Raw genomic sequence first — 19,971 nt, forward strand, 5'->3', positions numbered from 1 at the left:
TAGGAGGGCCAATATGGCCGACAGGTGGTTTCAAAGCCTTATACTCTCCAATACAAAACATGGCCATATCAATCCAGGGTTTATATACGTCATTGGTTACAACTGCTGTCAGTGAGATTTGGGTTTGTTAAACAATAGCGCTCTCTTCTGGTTATGGTGGTTATAATTTCACCAACGTTTCAATGATTCCCGCAAAGGCGGCTGCATTTCGAACAGGCCCATAGACTTTTCCATTGAAACAGAAACAAATTAAGGAGTGGGATGCATAGACTGTAAAAAATAGTGCGATGTCTCGCTTCCTTTTCCGTCTCTGATTTCAGAGATGTTACAACAATAATGGTGGCTCCTGGGAAAAAAATAATTTTTCATCGGTCTCATATTTTTATCTATACATTTTTATATGCAGTCATTTACATCTTGATTGTCATGGTATCTGCATTCTGCAAAAAAAGATATTTTCAGTTACAAATTTGCTAATTCCATTCATTTTCGCTCAACATAGTGCAATTCAAGGGTTGCTATAGGCCGCTGATCCTAGATCAGTCCTTACGATTAAGAATTTTGGCAGTGGTATAAAGTACTTAAGTGAAAATACTTTAAAGTACTACCTAGGTCGTTTTTTGGAGTATCTGTACTTTACTATTTATATTTTTGACAACTTTTACTTTTACTCCACTACATTCCTAAAGATAATATTGTACTTTTTATTCCATACATTTTCCCTGACAACCGAAAGTACTCGTTACATTTTGAATGCTTAGCAGGACAGGAAAATAGTTTTACGCACTTATCAAGAGAACACTTGGTCATCCCTACTGCCGCTGTACTGACGGACTCACTAAACACAAATTAATCAATTTGAAAATAATGTCTGTGTGCCCCTGGCAATCCGTACATTTAAAAAACAAGAAAATTATGCCTATGCTTTGCTTAATATAAGGAATTTAAAATGATTCATACTTTTACTTTTGATACTTATTAAGAATATTTTTTCAATTCAATTTACTTTTGATACTTAAGTATATTTAAAACGAAATACTTTTAGACTTTTACTCAAGTAGTATTTTACTGGCTGACTTTCACTTTTACTTGAGTAACTTTCTATTAAGGTATCTTTACTTTCACTCAAGTATGACTTTTGCGTACTTTTTTCACAACTGAATTTTTGCAAAAGATAAGCCTGCTCTGTGGCCTTGCCTCCTACACTACGTCATCGTCTGCGCTGGTGCGACGCGAGGCCCGCCTCCCTGCCGCCCGCGTTATGCCCGCCCCCTCCGTCTCTTCACGGTCTCTTCCCCAGCGACAGAGCTAGGTTGAGTCCCCGGCACGGAGTAATAATACTGACACCCGCGACTGACTGAAACCAAGGGGAAGATGGAGCACAGAGACCCTCATTTCAACATATTGTTAGCTACTGATTCTTATAAGGTGAGTGGGCGACAACGGTACGTTAGTGCGATTGTCTGCGTAGTCGTAGGTTCAGTGTGAATGTAATTCGATCAGCCAAGGTGGTTGCATCCTCCAAGGCCATCACGCTTGCCTTGGTGGCTGTCTGTGTCAGATCGTTAGGCCAAATGGGGAGGAGAGAGGGGCAGGTAGAAAAGGTAGTACCAAATTTAGCCTATTTTCATCCGGGATACTTGACGGAATTGCCCCCAGCGAATCTACGAAGATGCTCACCTTTGCGCAGCTAAGGCAGGTAGCTAACGAATGAGCAGAGGATATATTGGCTAAATATGTGTTGTGAATGGGAACGCTATAGCAGCTAATTGAAAAGGCGGTAGCTAGCGCAAGCAAGCAATGAATGGAGCGGGTGATTTTTCTACCAAAACGTGGGAAGGCTAGCTTTTGCAAGAGACGTAGGTAACAGGCCAGCGTCTCTTGTGCTACTATCCATTTCCTTACTTTAGGAAAAGCAATGGCAGATCCTGAAACAAAAGCGAAACTTTGGTAAGCCTTTGGATACGCTCCAGGTCTTAGTGCAATCCTTTTTTGACCGTCGATGTTGTCGAAGACGGAGGTGGAATGAGTGTATTCAGTGCACATCAAATTGAGAGATGCATGCTGAATGATTGACTGGGTTTTACATGTTATTTTCTTTGAATAAAAATCACTTACACTTATAGACCTTGCAAGCAAAATGGTATAGATATGACTGACTGCTTTTGTCAATTACAATACTACGAGAAATGTATTTATTTCTTTGTGGCCCCGTGTCATGTCATCCAAGCAGTTATATCAGCTGAATCTCTCACTCAGAGGTCACAACACAATATTGCATAGTCTTATTTCATACAATTGTGGCACAACACTATTATATAAACATAGTGGAACTGCTATGTTTCCTCTTTACCAGAGGAACAAAAATAAAGGCTGCACATAGCACATTAATCATATTATATTTGATGAGCCCGCGTCAACTGTCAATCATTCTCCCTCCTGGTCACTGCTGTGATGATGTTGTTTTCTGGACTGGTGTGTGTGTGTGTGTGTGTGTGTGTGTGTGTGTGTGTGTGTGTGTGTGTGTGTAGGGTGGCATAAAAAAAAACTTCAGTCCTACTGGGCTCAATGCTATACAGTGACTGGTCAGCATTTGGAACTATAGGGCCTGTTAGGATAGAGCGAGAGGGTGGGAAGGGCACAGGCTACGTGGAGGCTAATAAAGGGGTAATAAAGTAGTCCCTAACCGCTGTCATAAAACCATGGAGGAATATTGGATTATCAGAGTGTTCTGTCTTTGCCACGCACGGCTTATGCAAACTGTTGTTTCACAACCCCTGGTCTGGTAAAATACCCCCATAAATTGAGATTTGTGAACAGAATGGAGTCAACCAGCTCCAAACGTTAGCTTTAATCTTGGTCAATTGTGCTTTGTGAAAATATTTTATTTAGTCTTTCTCTCTGCTGTTGAGGCCCTAGATTCAGAATTTAGAATCAAATATCCTGTTGATTATTGTTGTCGTGTGTGTGTGCATTCAGACTGAGCTGGTTGGCTCCATCCATCCAGCAGCCAGTGACACTCGGGGCTCATCACACGCAGGGGGCTGGTCATAGTGGACTGATTCCCAGACCAGCACTGATCTATGTAGACACAGTTCTAGGATCGGCTAACCCATGGGGGGGGGGGGGGGATGCAAAACGGACCTTTAGTTCATTGGTTCTGCTACTGGTTAGTTCATGAGATCTTGTGGGGGGAGCTAGTGAAGGATGGGACAGCGTTGGTTGATAACCTAAGCCGAGCGACCTGTTGCGTAGGTTATGTCATTGTATGTGCAAGGCCAGTGCAGCCCAGAGGAAGGACGGGGCGAGGGTCAGAAGTAACACAGTTTTTACAGTTGACTGAATTCCCGGAAAGTGAGAGAGAGATGGACGTATGTGTGAGTGCCCAGAGGCAAGGACACGGGACTGTGCCAGACAGATATGCCGCTGTGGAGAGGCCAGTGTAATTATATGTACATAGTAGTCGTGGCTAATCAATAAAAGCATCGGCGGCAGATTTTCTCATTACTCTGTGTTTGCGGTATTTACTGTCCCATCTGCTCCACAGCCTGTCTCTCTCTGTACCTCTCTTTTTTTAAACTGCCCCCAATGTGCCCATCCTCTCTTTCTGTTCCACTTCTCTACACATACCTGGGTGTCCCAGGTGCACCTAGAGAGTGAGCTGGGGGGGGGGGGGGATGACGACGTAGCAGAAAGCACTTGGTATCCCTCCAAATGACACGAATGCACAACATTTCACCAGAGCCAACCTTTGACCAATAGTGGGTCATTTGAGATATAGATTTTTGTTAGCACTTCCTCTAGCCTAACTCTGTGAGGAGTTGACTTGACCATGAATACGTCATACCAGTCCATCACTTCAGCGATATCTCGTCGGCTCAGCGGGCTTAGAGCCCTGGACACCTCTGTGTGGGTGTGTAACAGAAACAGGCAGCAGATTGCAGCGAAATGACTAATGAAGATCACGTTAGTAAATTGTCAGATGACAACTCTTTGATGAGGGCTTTGGGAGGAGGTGGTCCTGTAATTGGATAGTGGGTGGGAGCAATCATCCCTGTATCTGTCCATCTGTCCTGTGTGGTACAGATGGACAGACAGAGGGACAGGCCTGGTCACTCAGTCTTATCATGGTCCAGCAGGCTGATGTTTAGCAGCTTAGAGTTGAGTGAGAGAACTTCCACTCAGTCAAGGGACACATTCTGGAGTGTTTATGTGGGAACAAATAGCAGCATAACCTTTCTTATGTCTCTGTGGTGTTTGAGGAAAGAGGAAAAAAAATTACGACAGCCAATTGCTTTCTCTGTGCAAACCTGTGACACAACATCTTCCTGTTGCTGCATAGGAAATGCCTGTGACGCCGCGACCAGCAACCTCCGATTGTGAAAATGATAGTAAAACTGCCAAGAGAATGTAATATTTATATCACTTCTCTGGAAGGATACCTGAGGGTGACTAACTAGTCAATCGGGAGCTGTGACATTGTATCCTGTAGTTAGGCTATTTAAACTGTTTTTAAAGATGCACGGTCAAACTTTTGTATAATTTCAGCCAGTCATTTTTGAAAGTTGTGCTCACAAGCCGTAAGTGGTCCCCGAAAAATGCGTACCACGTCACAGATGTGCAGATACTGTATGTGCACCACGTCGTTGCTCTCGCTCTCTGCTGTGTCCACTGAGCCGTTGGGCCCGCCCTGCAACCTCATTGGATAACGCTGGGCAGGCCTTTTCTTAGCTGAAGTTCATTGGCTGAAACTGGAATTACTAGGCTGGCACACGTGGGGGGGAAATGTCACACATTGACACATCCAGCCCAAAGCGGGAGGTTTAAACAAAAAAAATAATACTAGTCACCAAATTACCTTTCAATCTCTTTAACTGTCATTTTATAGCCTGAAGTTCCGATGTATTTTATCCATGTTGTCTCCTCCGTCTTTGATCCAGGTGACACACTACAAGCAGTACCCTCCCAACACCAGTAAAGTGTACTCCTACTTCGAGTGCCGCGAGAAGAGAGCTGACCCGACCAAGAACAGAAAAGTCAAGTATGAGACGACGGTCTTCTACGGCCTGCAGTACATCACCAACAAATACTTAAAAGGTAAGGGTTGTATTGATGTCCTCATAATGCAAAATGTGACATCCAAGCCTGTATAAATAGCTCTTCTGTGAGTTAACATTCTCTACCACTAGGCCTTGCTACTAGTCTGCAGAGTTGAAGTGAACTGAGCGATCCTTCCTGTCTCGGCCAGCAGGACAATCATTGTCATGTGATCAAGGCTAGCATATAGTTGAATAGGCGCTCAGATGAATTCTACAGCATGGACTGGCAGCATCTGAGGATCTGTAGCATCTAGACTGAGCAGGGGAGAATCTCAGTTGCATTTCCTTGATTCCTCGCGTCCTCTCTCCACGCCTCCTCAAAACCAATTCAATGGGAAGTTCAGAGGTCCCTCCCAAGGATCACCTTCCAATACTTTGAAAAGCAATCCTTCCTTTCTGCCTCACTTGGAATTTATGATAGATCAGTCCTCTCGCTGTCAAGATCTGACCTGAAGTGTGTTTGTCTGAATTTTCCTTGTTTTCCTTCTGGAAACTTCTGGTCCCCTCACAAGGATAGTAAAACCAAACACACACACACAAGAAAAAATGCTATTTTTGGCTAGGTTACGGTTACAATTAAGGTTAGGTTTGGTGTTAAGTTTAGGATAAGGGTTAGGGAAAATAGGATTTTGAATGGGAATCAATTGTTTGGTACCCACAAGGATTCAATGAGCTCTAAAAGTATTGGGATAGTGACGCATTTTTTGTTGTGTTGGCTCTGTACTCCAGTACTTTGAATTTGAAATGATACAATGAAATGACAGCACTGTTTGTACATAGTCCCCCCATTTTAAAAGACCAAATGTATTGGGACAAATTCACTTGTGTATTAAAGTAGTCAAAAGTTTAGTATTTGGTCCCATATTCCTAGCATGCAATGATTACATCACGCTTGTGACTCTACAACCTTGTTGGATGCATTTGCTGTTTGTTTTGGTTGTGTTTCAGATAATGTTGTGCCCAATAGAAATGAATGGTAAATACTGTATTCTGTCATTTACAATAAATGTGGCTCCAAAATGACACTACATTATTTACCATTCATTTCTATTGGGAACAAAATCTGAAACCCAACCATCACAAACAGCAAATGCATCCAAGAAGGTTGTAGAGTCGCAAACTTGATGTCATCATTGTGTGCTAGGGATATGGGACCAAATACTCAACTTTTGATGACTTTTATACGATGGAATTTGAGAAGGAGTCGTGGAGAGCGGACGCAAGGAATCAAGGAAATACAATTGAGATTCTCCCCAGGATCACGTTCCAATACGGTTAAAATGATACCTTCCTTTTGATTGATCGAACGTCAGTGGTTAGGATTTCACTATCCAGTAATGTCCGGTCAGGGATTACTCCACGGTAGGAAGTAGGGAAAGAGGACGCCTTTTATTTTCACTGTATTTGAACGGGGCCTAGACTACAGCTCCTCCTCTGGCCATCAGTTATTGTAAACGGAGCTGAGCGGTTTAGCTAGATGTCGTACCTTGGGCAGCCTTGGCCTAGACACTGATCTAAGATCAGTTTCTCACTCCATACCCTAATGGGGCCTGCCCTAAGGTTAACGTTTTGTAGATGTTTAAGCTGATCCTAGATCTGTTGTTTTGTTCTTCCGCACAGCATTAGAGAATGGAACTCAAAGTGATTTCACGGCGAGGCAGAGAGAGGTGCTGTAGAGAGCTTCAGGACTGGCGTGGACTGGAGACAAAGGAACATCTGCTCTTTGAGCCCCAGCAACACAAAGGGCAGCTGCAACTTGGGGCTACTAGCATTGATTCACTACAATGATACAGAGTTCTACTCGCAAGAAGTAGCCTTGGAATAAACATTTCTTAACTTTAAGCTTTTATTTGTACTCAAATAACCTTTTGAAAATACCAGCCTTGTTACTTTATTGCAACAGGAGGTCATATCAAGCACACGTTGTTGTGTGCGTGTGTGTGTAACTGTTAAGGTGTGGTGGTGTGTGGGCTGTGAGTATGTGTTTTTGCGTGCGTGTAGCTGTATACATTGTTTGTGTGTGGTCGTAGCCTGTAGCATGTCCTGCAGCAGGACAAAGCCGCTTTGTAAGAGGGGGAGAGAAGCTCCTAATTTAATAGCACATGGATGGACTAGAGTTTGGGATTCCAAAGCTTCTCTCTCTCCTCCTCCTCCTCTCTCTCCTCCCCCTTCTCTCACTCTTTTGCTCTCACAAACTGTTATATCTCTCTCTATCCAATACACCACTTGTTCACTGATGCTTCAACCATTTGAACCTCCCTCCCTCCCTCCCTCCCTCCCTCCCTCCAGGGAAGGTGGTGACTCCAGAGAAGATCCAGGAAGCAAAGGAGGTGTACAGGGAACACTTCCAGGATGACGTCTTCAACGAGAAGGGCTGGAACTACATACTGGAGGTACACATTCACGTTTGTTTTACTACAGTGAGCTCCAAAAGTATTGGGACAGGTTTGCCTCTGTACTCCAGCACTTTGGCTTTTAAAATATACAACGACTATGAGATTAAAGTGCCGTCTGTCAGCTTTCATTTGAGGGTATTTTCAGTCATATCGGGTGAACCGTTTAGAAATTGCATCACTTTTTGTTCATAGTCCCCCTATTTTAAAAGACCAAAAGTATTGGGACAAATTCACTTATGTGTATTAAAGTAGTCAAAAGTTTAGTAGTTGGTCCCATATTCCTAGCACGCAATGATTACATCAAGCTTGTGACTCTACAAATTTGTTGGATGCATTTGCTGTTTGTTTTGGTTGTGTTTCAGATAATGTTGTTCCCAATAGAAATGAATGTTAAATAATGTATTGTGTCATTTTGGAGCCACTTTTATTGTAAATAAGAATAGAATATGTTTCTAAACACTTCTGCATTAATGTGGATGCTACCATGATTACGGATGATCCTGAATGAATCGTGCTAACCCCTGTTATTGTAATGGTGAGAGGTTACCATGTCTTGGGGGTATGATATTTGTGTGTCAGTAACCTCATCATTATTCACGATTCATTCAGGACTATCCGTAATCATGATAGCATCCTAATTAATGTAGAAGTGTTTAGAAACATATAATATTCTTATTTACAATAAAAGTGACTCCAAAATGACACAATACATTATTTACCATTTCTTGGGCACCATTTATTGGGCACAGAATTATCTGAAACACAACCAAAACAAACAGGTGTGTAGAGTCACAAGCTTGATATAGTCATTGCATGCTAGGAATATGGGACCAAATACAACATTTTGACTACTTTAATACAATAGTTTAAGGGGACTAGGTACAAAAAGTGAAGTAATTTCATTGTATCAAATCCAAGGAAGTTACTTTAATACAATTGTTTAGGGGGACTAGGTACAAAAAGTGATGTAATTTCATTGTATCAAATCCAAGGATACAATGAAATTACATCACTTTTTGTACCTAGTTCCCCTAAACAATTGTATTAAAGTAGTCAAAATGTTGTATTTGGTTCCATATTCCTATGGGAATTTAGGGTGAATGTTGTATGTTGCAATGGCTGCTGTGAAGGTTGTATGTGTGTGTGTTGCAGAAGTATGACGGCCACCTACCCATAGAGATCAAGGCGGTGCCGGAGGGAAGTGTGATCCCACGGGGTAACGTCCTCTTCACCGTGGAGAGCACCGACCCAGAATGCTACTGGCTCACCAACTGGGTGGAGGTGAGTGTCGGGGGGGGGCGGGGGGGGGGGGAGCAGGTAGGTTAGGTCTTTCCATCAATGTGACTGGATTGGGTCCTTCCTGTCCGTTCCAAATGAATCCTTAGTCAGTGTGGCTGTCGGAGATTGTGCCTGATCTAAAATAAATTGTAATATTTATTTAACTTCACTCCTCACTCACCAAGGCCCTGCCCCTAGAGCACACCACACAATATTGCCACAGTGACTCTGCACTTTTTAATTCACTTATGATGAGAGCCATCAGTCTCTCTATCTGTAAACCTCTTCCTCACGTATCCTGCCTCTGTCTGTCTAACCTCAAGTGTTCCTAGCTAGCTTCTCTGACTAGGATGGTTTCTATGGGTGCTGCATCACAAATGGCACCCTATTCCCTATATAGAGCACTTCTTTGACCAGAACCCTGAGAATAGGGTGCCGTTTGAGCTAGGTGAGCTAAGCCCCGTCTCCACCTCTCAGTAGCCACTCTGTGCACAATCACTGATCTACAAATCATCTTGCCTCCCGGATGACTACTCATTTTGCGATGAAGATCAGTGAATCTGTGCCGTGTCTTTCTCAGGCCGATCTCCGTGAACGTGCAGAGTAGTTCCACTGAAGAGCAGACCGTAGACTCACTGGACTGACCCCGTCACGTGATCATATTAACACTGGTCACCAACCGGTCGATTGCCAAACATTTCTGTAGAAAAGCCAACGATAAAGCCTTGCGCTCCTTTAAAAATAAATGTTTTGTCTTTCACTGTTGGTGGTAGGTGCACTTGATTCAGAAGGGTAAGTAAAGTGTTCTCATTTTGAACCATTTAATTTGTCTGAAGAGAGAGCTAAATCAAGTGCGCCTACTGCGCTGGCCAATTGCATAGCTCAAATCACTGCCTAGTACAGCTTCCACGGCACCACAGAAAAGTTTGATACTAGCCTATATGAGATTTTATACGCTTTAAAACCATGTCCAGAGAGAGACTCTCAGAGAATACAGCAAAGAGATGCTGTTTTTATGAGTAAGTTCATGTTTAAGTTTTTAATTCAGCACTGTCAACACTGTTTTTATTCAACAATTTTACAAAACATATGACTCGCTTCTCCTTGCTTCCACACAAACGATACAACCAGCAATGCAGCTGTAATGAATGAGTAGTAAAGTATATTAATAGGCCTTTGTTTTTATTATTGGCAGCTCATCATGTCTATTTTTAATATCATGGAATGTTATTTCACTAACTCTGGTCATAAGGACAACGTGAGTTTGTGCATGAATAATGCGGTGCGGCTAGAGTTTCGCCATCAGGTGGAAGACGAAGTCCCCTTTCTCTGGTCAGTCTCACCGGAGGGAGGGAGGGAGGGAGGGAGGGAGGGAGAAGAGACCGTGAGAGGTGGAACCTCTGCTGCTCCCTCCCACCACTGAAACTGACCATCAGATGCAGGTACCATCAGTCCAGTAAAATAAAATAAAAAAGCGAATTATTTCAATTTATGCTCAGCTGTGCCTCGCAAGTTAATAGTGCACAGGCGTAAACAAATGTAAAGTCATGTTTTTGTTGTTTTTCTGAGCGGTAGATCTCGGCTTGCTTTTTGACTCAAAGGTTGGTGACTGCTCTATTATACAAGATATGGTTTGGCTCTGGAAGTGTGTGGCTCTGCAATCCCCATCCACACTACGGTGCTCAGTGGCGCCCTCCTCAGTCTCCACCTGGCATTACTGCTGTAGATCACCACAGCGTCAGCATCACTGCATGCGTCTATATACAACCTGTCATATAGTAGGCCTGTATGGCTTCAGTTCCTTAAAGATAATTCATTTGTTTCTAGATTATAATGATCCTTTTCGCATGTTGAGTTGTAGTTGTTGGAGCTGTGGCTGGCAACATGTTGTGGTAGCGTGCGAGAGGTCAGGTAACCCTGCAAGGTGTTTCTGACTCTGTAGACCGTACAGATGACCCTACACACACCACACACACACGCGTACACACACTCTCACGTACGTGCACACTACACAGCTCCTAGAGGGAGAAATATGACTAAACACACACTCGGACATGGCGTGATAATATTGACTCGCCTGTTCAACGATGACTGGACTGTGACAAAGGCCCAGGCATCTCTAGCTGCCAGCAGAGCACGGCTAAGTAACTCTGTCCGGGGCTTGCCATGTGTGGAATCCTCACATCGAACCCTGTGTTGACATGCCCTCTCTCTGTCGCTTTGCCAGGGAATGTGGATCTAGCCCCTGAGCCTCCCGAACAGCCCACTTCCCCTTCCACATAGCAGGATAAAGGGTCTGTCAAGGGGGTTGCTTTTGGGTTCATGTTCCAGCTCACTACACTGTGATGGGGTGACTGGAGGGTGTGGATGGGGCTGTGGTGGGGTCAGAGGGATCTTTTTGTGGGGTTCATGGACAGGCACACTGCGGTTCAAGGAAGATGGAGGAGAGAGCGGGCGGAGCGGGATCAGGAATGAATGAGAGGGAGGGAGGGAGAGAGATGGATGGAGGGATAGGAGAGGGAGTTAAGATTGATGGAGGGAGAGGGAGACGCTTCGAAAGCTCCAGGCTTGGGCCCATTCTAGCATGGCAATCTACTAACCCCCTCCCCTCTTCCTCCTCCCCTCCAGACCATCCTTGTCCAGGTCTGGTACCCCATCACCGTGGCGACCAACTCCAGGGAGCAGAAGAAGATTCTGGCCAAGTACCTGCTGGAGACCTCTGGCAACCTGGACAAGCTGGAGTACAAGCTGCACGACTTCGGCTACAGGGGAGTTTCCTCACAAGAGGTAGAGGAAGTGTGTGGGTGGAGGGGGTGTTATATGCAGTGCATTCGTAAAGTATTCAGACCCCTTGACTTTTTCCACATTCTGTTACGTTACAGCCTTGTTCTAAAATCTACACACAATACCCCATAACGACAAAGCGAAAACAGGTTTTCAGAAATGTTTGCAAACTTATTTAAAAAAAAAACGGATACCTTATTTACATTAGTATTCAGACCCTGTGCAATGATACTCTCAATTGAGCTCAGGTGCATCCTTCTTCCATTGATCATCCTTGAGGTGTTTCTACAACTTGATTGGAGTCCACCTGTGGTAAATTCAATTGATTGGACATGATTTGGAAAGGCACACCACCTGTCTATATAAGCCCCCACAGTTGTCAGAGCAAAAACTAAGCCATGAGGTCGAAGGAATTGTCCGTAGTACTCCGAGACAGGATTGTGTTGAGGCACAGATCTGGGGAAGGATACCAAAACATTTCTCCAGCATTGAAGGTCCACAAGAACACAGTGGCCTCCATCATTCTTAAATGGAATACATTTGGAACCACCAAGACTCTTCCTAGAGCTGGCCACCTTGCCAAACTGAGTTATCGGGGGAGAAGGGCCTTGCTCAGGGAGGTGACCAAGAACTGGATGGTTACTCTGACAGAGCTCCAGAGTTCGTCTTTGGAAATGGGAGAACCTTCCAGAAGGACAACCATCTCTGCAGCACTCCACCAATCAGGCCTTTATGGTAGAGTGGCCAGACGTAAGCCACTCCCCAGTGAAAGGCACATGACTGCCCGCTTGGAGTTTGCCAAAAGGCTCCTAAAGGACTCTGACCATGAGAAACAAGATTCTCTGGTCTGATGAAACCAAGATTGAATGATTTGGCCTGAATGCCAAGAATCACGTCTGGAGGAAACCTGGCACCATCCCTATGGTAAAGCATGGTGCTGGCAGCATCATGCCTGTCAGGAATTTTTTCAGCGGTAGGGAGTCTAGTCAGGATCGAGGGAAAGATGAACGCAGCAAAGTACAGCGAGATCCTTGATGAAAACCTGCTACAGAGCACTCAAGATCTCAGACTTGGGCTAAGGTTTACCTTTCAACAGGACAATGACCCTAAGCACACAGCCAAGACAATGCAGGAGTGGCTTCGGGACAAGTCTCTGAATGTCCTTGAGTGGCCCGGACTTGAACCCGATCAAACATCTTCGTAGAGACCTGAAAATAGCTGTGCAGCGATGCTCCCCATCCAACCTGACAGAGCTTGAGAGGATCTGCAGAGAAGAATGGGAGAAACTCCCCAAATACAGGTGTGCCAAGCTTGTAGCGTCATACCCAAGAAGACTCAAGGCTGTAATCTCTGCCAAAGGTGCTTCAACAAAGTACTGAGTAAATGGTCTGAATAATTATGTAAATGTGATATTTCTGTTGTTTTTTTTAAACCTGTTTTTGCTTTGTCATTATGGGTTATTGTGTGTAGATTCAGTTGAAAATTATATATATTATATATATATTTTTTTTAAATATTTTTTGTTGCTAAGGCTGTAACGTAACAAAGTGGGAAAAGTCAAGGGGTCTGACAGAATACTTTTCGAATGCGCTGTGTGTGTGTGTGTGTGACTCACCATCTCTCTTCCCCATTTCAGACGGCAGGTATCGGAGCCTCTGCCCACCTGGTGAACTTTAAGGGCACAGACACAGTGGCTGGCATCGGCGTGATTAAGAAGTACTACGGCACCAAAGACCCTGTGCCTGGCTTCTCTGTGCCCGCCGCGGAGCACAGGTAATAACGTCAGGACACACAGTGGCTACACAGTTAACACGCTAACATCTCTTTCTTGGTCCCGAATCCATCAAATTACACTTGTATAGGCCTTCTCAGCCCCAGATAGCAAGCTTGTATAGGCCACTGATAACAGTACACACACAGGAGATCAGGAGATGTACAGTACATTTCTAGCTGAGTTGGCTGTACCACTGTTCCACGCCACAAGGCCACTTACAGCTGCTCCACTGCACCATTCATTTTCCCCGTTGGTTTCTGGGAGTTCGGTTCAAGGGGCCCTGGCCTGGTCACTGTGGTTACGGAATCACGCCGGTCCGTTTTAGTTTCATCTTCCAGATACACACAGTACTCTACCATCCCCCTCACTCTCTGGGTTCTCCAAGGTGGTAGATAGCAATGCATTTGGAGATACACCCCTCATTTATTTGCTAAAAGATTTGATAGCATTAAATAAAGAATCAAATTGTAATTGAGACAAGCGTAATGCACAGATGGATTCAGAAAGAAACTAAAAGGACATTGCTAGCTAGCTACAGTTCACTGTTGTTGACATGAAGTCCAGTTTCTCCTGGAAGTCCAGTTTCTGCAAAGTGTTGATAAGGAGGCCCTCTAGTGGTGGTACTGCAGCTCCGTGTGGAAGAGTTCACAGGGAGAGGGATTTGTTTTGTTGTCTTTAGTAAATCTGATAACTTTGGTATCCTCCCTCTTTCTCTCCAGCACAATCACAGCGTGGGGGAAGGACCACGAGCGAGATGCCTTTGAGCACATCGTGAGGCAGTTTCCCAACGTGCCCGTGTCTATCGTCAGCGACAGCTATGACATCTACAACGCCTGTGAGAAGATCTGGGGAGAAGACCTGAGGAGCCTCATTGAGTCCCGCAGCGCTGACGCCCCACTGGTGGTCCGTCCCGACTCAGGGAACCCCCTGGATACCGTATTGAAGGTAACACTAGGCCTATCTCGACCCTAAGTCAACCCCCTTAAGCCCCTCGTCGTGCGCCCTACTTGGGGGAAGCCTGTGGATGACGTACTGAAGGTAGGTCCCAACCAGGTCCTCTGAGAAAGTACTAACGCAATACTGAATATTATTAGCCCGATCCTAAGTTGAGAAAGATGCACACGAATTCAACGTTAGTCTGCCATTTGATATAACTAGAATAATAGTCCGATATGCCGTTTAGCAGACGCTTTTACTCATGCACGCCTACGTTTTATGTACAGGCGGTCCCAGGAATCGAACCCACTATGCTAGCGTTGCGAGTTCCATGCGCTACCAACTGAGCTACGGGGGGTGGGGTGCGCATGATTTGGGTGATATTTTGAGCTATGACCGGGCTTCTGTAGTTGAGATTGAGCCGTATGGAAGCCCTCTCAGTCGGTGCTGTATGTTCCTCACATACAAATTTTAGCATTCTTGTTTAAAACATTTTTTTAAAGTACGTGCTTCCTCCACTCAGGTGCTGGAGATCCTGGGGAAGAAGTTTATCCCTACGGAGAACTCCAAAGGCTACAAAGTTCTGCCGCCCTATATCAGAGTTATACAGGGGGACGGAGTGGACATCAACACCCTGCAAGAGGTACACGCGCACACGGCACACACACACACACACACACACACACACACACACACACATGGACACACACAGTGTTTTAACAGTGCATGTGTCTGTGTGTGTAGATCGTGGAGGGGATGAAGCAGCATCGGTGGAGCATTGAGAACATTGCCTTTGGCTCCGGAGGGGCTCTGCTGCAGAAACTGACCAGGGATCTGCTCAACTGCTCCTTTAAATGCAGCTACGTGGTCACCAACGGCCTGGGGGTGAGCAGAGCATTACACACACGCACACACACCATCTCACACACACACACGGATAATGTATACTGTATTACAGTGGGGTCTTAAATGATTGACACTTTTGATAAAGATGAGCAGAAATGACTGTGTCAAATCAATAATTCAAATACTGAGCTAAATTGTATGCTAGAAAAATTGGGAAATTATTTTATGCTAGTACAATTGCTCAGAGAAAGAGATTTCGTTTAACTAGTAAAACTTTTTTATCTCTTATTGACACCTTGTTTTCAATACCTCACCTTGTGAGAGTAACGGCACTGAGAACACGTTGGGAGGGATCTTAGACCATTCCTCTATACAGAACATTAATGTGTTGAAAATCCCAAATTGTTTGCGTAGTCAACTTACACACACTTATCCCACCAGACATGCCACCAGGGGTCTTTTCACAGTCCCCGAATCCAGAACAAATTCAAGAAAGCATACAGTATTATATAGAGCCCTTATTGCATGGAACTTCCTTCCATCTCATATTGTTCAAATAAACAGCAAACCTGGTTTAAAAAAACAGATAAAGTAACACCTCGCAGCACAACGCCTCTCCCCTATTTGACCTAGATAGTTTGTGTGTATGTATTGATATGTAGGCTACGTGTGCCTTTTTTGAAAATATATGTAGTTCTGTCCTTGTCTAATGATGTTCTGTATTATGTCATTCTGTATTATGTTTCATGTTTTGTGTGGACCTCAGGAAGAGTAGCTGCTGCTTTTGCAACAGCTAATGGGGATCCTAATAAAATACCAGATCCTTGATATCTTTCGTCTGCACTTATGGACTACCCTTTTCAATTCAAACCACAGGTTTTCAATGGGTCCTGAGACTGAGATGGCCATTGCAAAATGTTGATTAACAATTCCATATGAGGGTTTTGCTGGGTGCTTGGGGTTATTGTTTTGCTGGAAGATCCACTTGCTGCCAAGTTTTAGCCACCTGGCAGAGGCAACCAGGTTTTTGGCAAAAATATCCTAGTAGTTCATGATGCCGTTGACCTTTAACAAGGGCCCCAGGACCAGTGGAAGCAATATAGCCCTGTAACATTAGAGATCCACCACCATATTTTACAACGGGGTTCTTTTCTGCTCGTGCATTCTCATTTCAACACCAAACCCACCACTGGTGTGCGTGGCCAAAGAGCTCTATTTCCATGTCATATGAACAAAGCACCAGTTCCAATCCACGTGACAATGCTGTTTAGCGAACTCCAGGCGTTTTACATTTGTTGGATGAAAACAAGCCGGTAGGTTGATACACATCCTGCTAAAAGTGCAAGCAGGTATTTGTTTACTATAGTTCAGTTAATTATCAGCTAATTGTTACATTTTAATTCAGGCTTCTGTTCATTTAGACCATACGCAGGTCATATACATTTTAAACCTGTGCGGCTGGTAAAAGTTTGAGTATACCCTACAAAATAAATGAATGCTAATTTTACAGCCTATAGCCTATTCGATTCTGGGAGTTGTTTTATATAAGTTTCAATTAAACTATTTGATTATCGAAACAATATTGAATGTATGTCAGCTATAGGCTTTCATTGGGTAAGAAGGCTAATCAGAAGACTCTCTCTTTTTTTCCTAAGCAATTTCAGTTGACAATGTGCCGCATTGCATTGTGAAAATAAGAAGATATCGATCTTAATTCATTGCATAGGTTCCTTTTTATCCAAATGTTGAATAGACATGCAGACAAATCAATTCATACACGAACGGGGAATAGCCTAATAGCCTATATTACTCTGGAGTCATAAAAACAATTAAATACATTATTATTTGACGGGATGCGGAGAAAAATCTGTACTGATGACGGGTATCGGGCGGGGCTCGGAATTGACGTGGCTGGCGAGGGCGGGTGCATCTCCAAAAAAACTGGCCCGTGCAGGACTCTTAACACAGACACACATCCATGCCTACTTTCACTGGAAGGACAAGTGTAACTGTTTTTAATATTTGGTGGCAGGTGAATGTGTTCAAGGACCCGGTGGCGGACCCTAACAAAAGGTCAAAGAAAGGTCGTCTGTCTCTGCACCGGACAGCGAGCGGGGACTTTGTCACTCTGGAGGAGGGCAAGGGAGACCTGGAGGAGTACGGCGTGGTGAGTGGAGTTCACATATCATATCTTACTCCCACATCAATGCATTCCAATAGATTTTGTAAATAAATGTTGTTTTAGTTATTGAGGTTTGTCAAATGTGACCTTTTTTTTTTATTGAGGTTAGTCAATTAGACACTTCACTAACGGTCATTTGTTCTTTTCCTTCTTCTCCCTCCCTCCAGGACCTGTTACACACAGTGTTTCAGAATGGGAAAATTGTCAAGACGTACACGTTCGATGACGTCAGAGACAATGCCAAGATAACGGACAGTGACCTCAAGGAGCTCCTCCACTGAGGGGCCACTGACCCCTGAACCCCTGACCTCCATCACCCCACCGGAGGTGGGGCCCCCCTTCCCTCAAACCCCACCCTCCCAGAAGCACTGTCCTCCACTGGAGAGGAGACACACACACACACACACACGTCCAAACCTACACCTGAGTGAAGGCCAAGGGATAGAGAGAGTAGTGAGTGAGGGAGGGAGAGCAAGAGGAGTGAGTGAAACAAGTAAGTGATAAAGATAAAGGAAGTTGGGTGAGATAAATGAGAGCGAAAGAGAGATGGAGATAGAGGGAACACATTCACACTGACTCTACCCTGTGTTGTGTGTACAGAGCTGTTTAAAGTAATTCATAATCTACTTAGTTAGCGTTGTCTTTTAGTGATGGATGGAACGATATCGTGATATATAAATCATTTAAACTGCGGTTACGTTACAGTGTTTATATGACCAAGTGTCGCTATAAATTGATCACAGGAAAGGAGATACTGTGTTCATGAAAGTTCCTGAACTTTGTGTGGTTCTAGAACTGAGAGGTATATGTTTAATGTTCCTGAGTGGATGTTTGTATGTGTGTGCGTGCGTGCTGACAGTTTCTTCCTTTTAAAGGAACGTTGTATTCCTTTATGCAAATGAATTTGCTGATCAGGGGAACAAATACTCTACCTTTTAAGTTGTTGGCCTTTTTTTTTAATTATTAGTTTTCCCCTGGATCTTTAGAAGACACTACCCACACAGGAGCAAGTTGCCATATAGAAGACAACTAAATCATGTTGCTAAAACACTGTCTACAGAACTGCACGACACAGTCTGTATGTCTGAAATGGCACCCTATTTCCTTTACCAGTAAAAAGTACTGCACTGAATAGGGTGTCATTTTGGACCCACACACAGAGTCAAATCTCTCTATTTGTGGCACCTTTTATTTGTGTAAAAGTACAAATATTTGTTACATATACATTCTTCTTTGCTTTAGAGAACAGTAAGGCATTTGTCGCTGATATTGAATTATGGGGAACATTTCCGTAGAGCTTGATTTGACTATTTTGATACCATTGTGGTTGGTTCTTACCTCCAGAAATCATTTATTTTTTATGACAAAGGTAAATATTGCCAGATTATTTGCAGTAAATCTTCATATTTACAAGGATGTGGCCAAACTGTCTTCTCACGTGTATATAACAACTGCATTATACTGCGGGAGGGCAGGGTAGGGAGAAGTAGCGATATAATTAATATTATTTTTGTCTAATTCCCATTTTCTACCAATACAGAATCCTCCACACTGGTTGTTTGTTGTATGACAGGTGTTATGTCAGCTTTTAGCAAATGTTTGTGTAGAGTAGTGTTAAAAAATTCTGGTAACTTTCCCAGAAAACCCGATTGAAAGATTCCGGGAATCAGGAGGGAATATGCACAGAATCCATAATCCTGCAACCAGGATTTAATGATTACCGGAATTTTACAATCCTGGTGTAGTCTTGTATGAATGCTGTTTTGGAAATAATACTTGTGAATTCTATTTTTGTTTTGGTATATGTTGGTTGTCCCAAATTGTTTCCCAAAACTGAACATATCTGATATTTTAAACTAACATTACTGTTGCAATGTCTACATATTAAAAACACCATCCTGTCAATTTGAAATGTTTGATTTAATGATTACATTATTTTAGAAAATATTTGGTGTAGTTTACCCCCTTTTTCTCCCCAACTTCGTGATATCCAATTACGATCTTGTCTCATCCCTGCATCTCCCCAACGGGCTCGGGAGAGGCGAAGGTCGAGTCATGCGTCCTTCCAAAACATGACCCACCAAACCGCGCTTCTTAATACCCGCCTGCTTAACCTGGAACCCAGCTGCACCAATGTGTCAGAGGAAACACCGCTCAATTGACAACCGAGGTCAGCCTGCAGGCGCCCGGCCTGCCACAAGGAGTCGCTAGAGCACGATTAGCCAAGTAAAGCCTTCTAACCTGGGCTCATTGTGCGCCTTCCTGTGGGACTCCCGGTCACGGCCGGTTGTGACAGCCTGGGATCGAACCCGGGTCTGTAGTGCCACCTCAAGCACTGCAATGCAGTGCCTAAGACCACTGTGCCACTCAGGAGGCCCTTGATTTAAGATTTTGTTATACGAGGTAATCTATTCCCTTCTCTAGCTGCTGTCCAATCAGTATAATATGGTCTCCTCAATGCACTAGCATTTAATTAAATAATATTGATATCACATGTTGGAGAATTAAATAATTACAACTTATGTGTGAATCTTTGGATAAAAAAACGAATTTATTGTGTTCTGTTTATTGGCGGGGCCCCTCATGATTGAGTTCCATAGACGACATATATTAATTCATATATGTTTGTCATTGATAAAGTCAGTCATCTGCACCAAAATTTTCCTCTGAGTAGTA

At 43.8% G+C, this 19,971-nt stretch overlaps 1 protein-coding gene across 1 annotated transcript; it reads left to right on the forward strand.

The window, feature by feature from the left end:
• Nucleotides 1-1,252: 1,252 nt before the first annotated feature.
• On the forward strand, nt 1,253-19,200 carry LOC106609207 (nicotinamide phosphoribosyltransferase). The gene is made up of 11 exons (XM_014207729.3): nt 1,253-1,428; nt 4,941-5,097; nt 7,389-7,492; nt 8,648-8,776; nt 11,402-11,560; nt 13,194-13,330; nt 14,051-14,276; nt 14,791-14,910; nt 15,012-15,152; nt 17,146-17,280; nt 17,463-19,200. The coding sequence occupies exons 1-11, from the start codon at nt 1,375-1,377 to the stop codon at nt 17,574-17,576; spliced, it is 1,476 nt and encodes a 491-aa protein (XP_014063204.1). The 5' UTR covers nt 1,253-1,374; the 3' UTR covers nt 17,577-19,200.
• The last annotated feature ends 771 nt before the right edge of the window (nt 19,201-19,971 follow it).

The sequence above is a fragment of the Salmo salar genome, chromosome 07, assembly GCF_965601325.2.
Source record: "Salmo salar chromosome 07, fSalSal1, whole genome shotgun sequence".
Lineage (NCBI taxonomy): Eukaryota > Metazoa > Chordata > Actinopteri > Salmoniformes > Salmonidae > Salmo > Salmo salar.

What these genes read in the sequence shown, in the direction of transcription:
- LOC106609207 (XM_014207729.3), top strand. Translation starts at nt 1,375, where the DNA reads ATGGAGCACAGAGACCCTCATTTCAACATATTGTTAGCTACTGATTCT. An exon ending in CACCAACAAATACTTAAAAG is followed by an intron (nt 5,098 to 7,388) that starts GTAAGGGTTGTA and finishes CCCTCCCTCCAG; the next exon opens with GGAAGGTGGTGACTCCAGAG. An exon ending in GGGGAGTTTCCTCACAAGAG is followed by an intron (nt 11,561 to 13,193) that starts GTAGAGGAAGTG and finishes TCCCCATTTCAG; the next exon opens with ACGGCAGGTATCGGAGCCTC.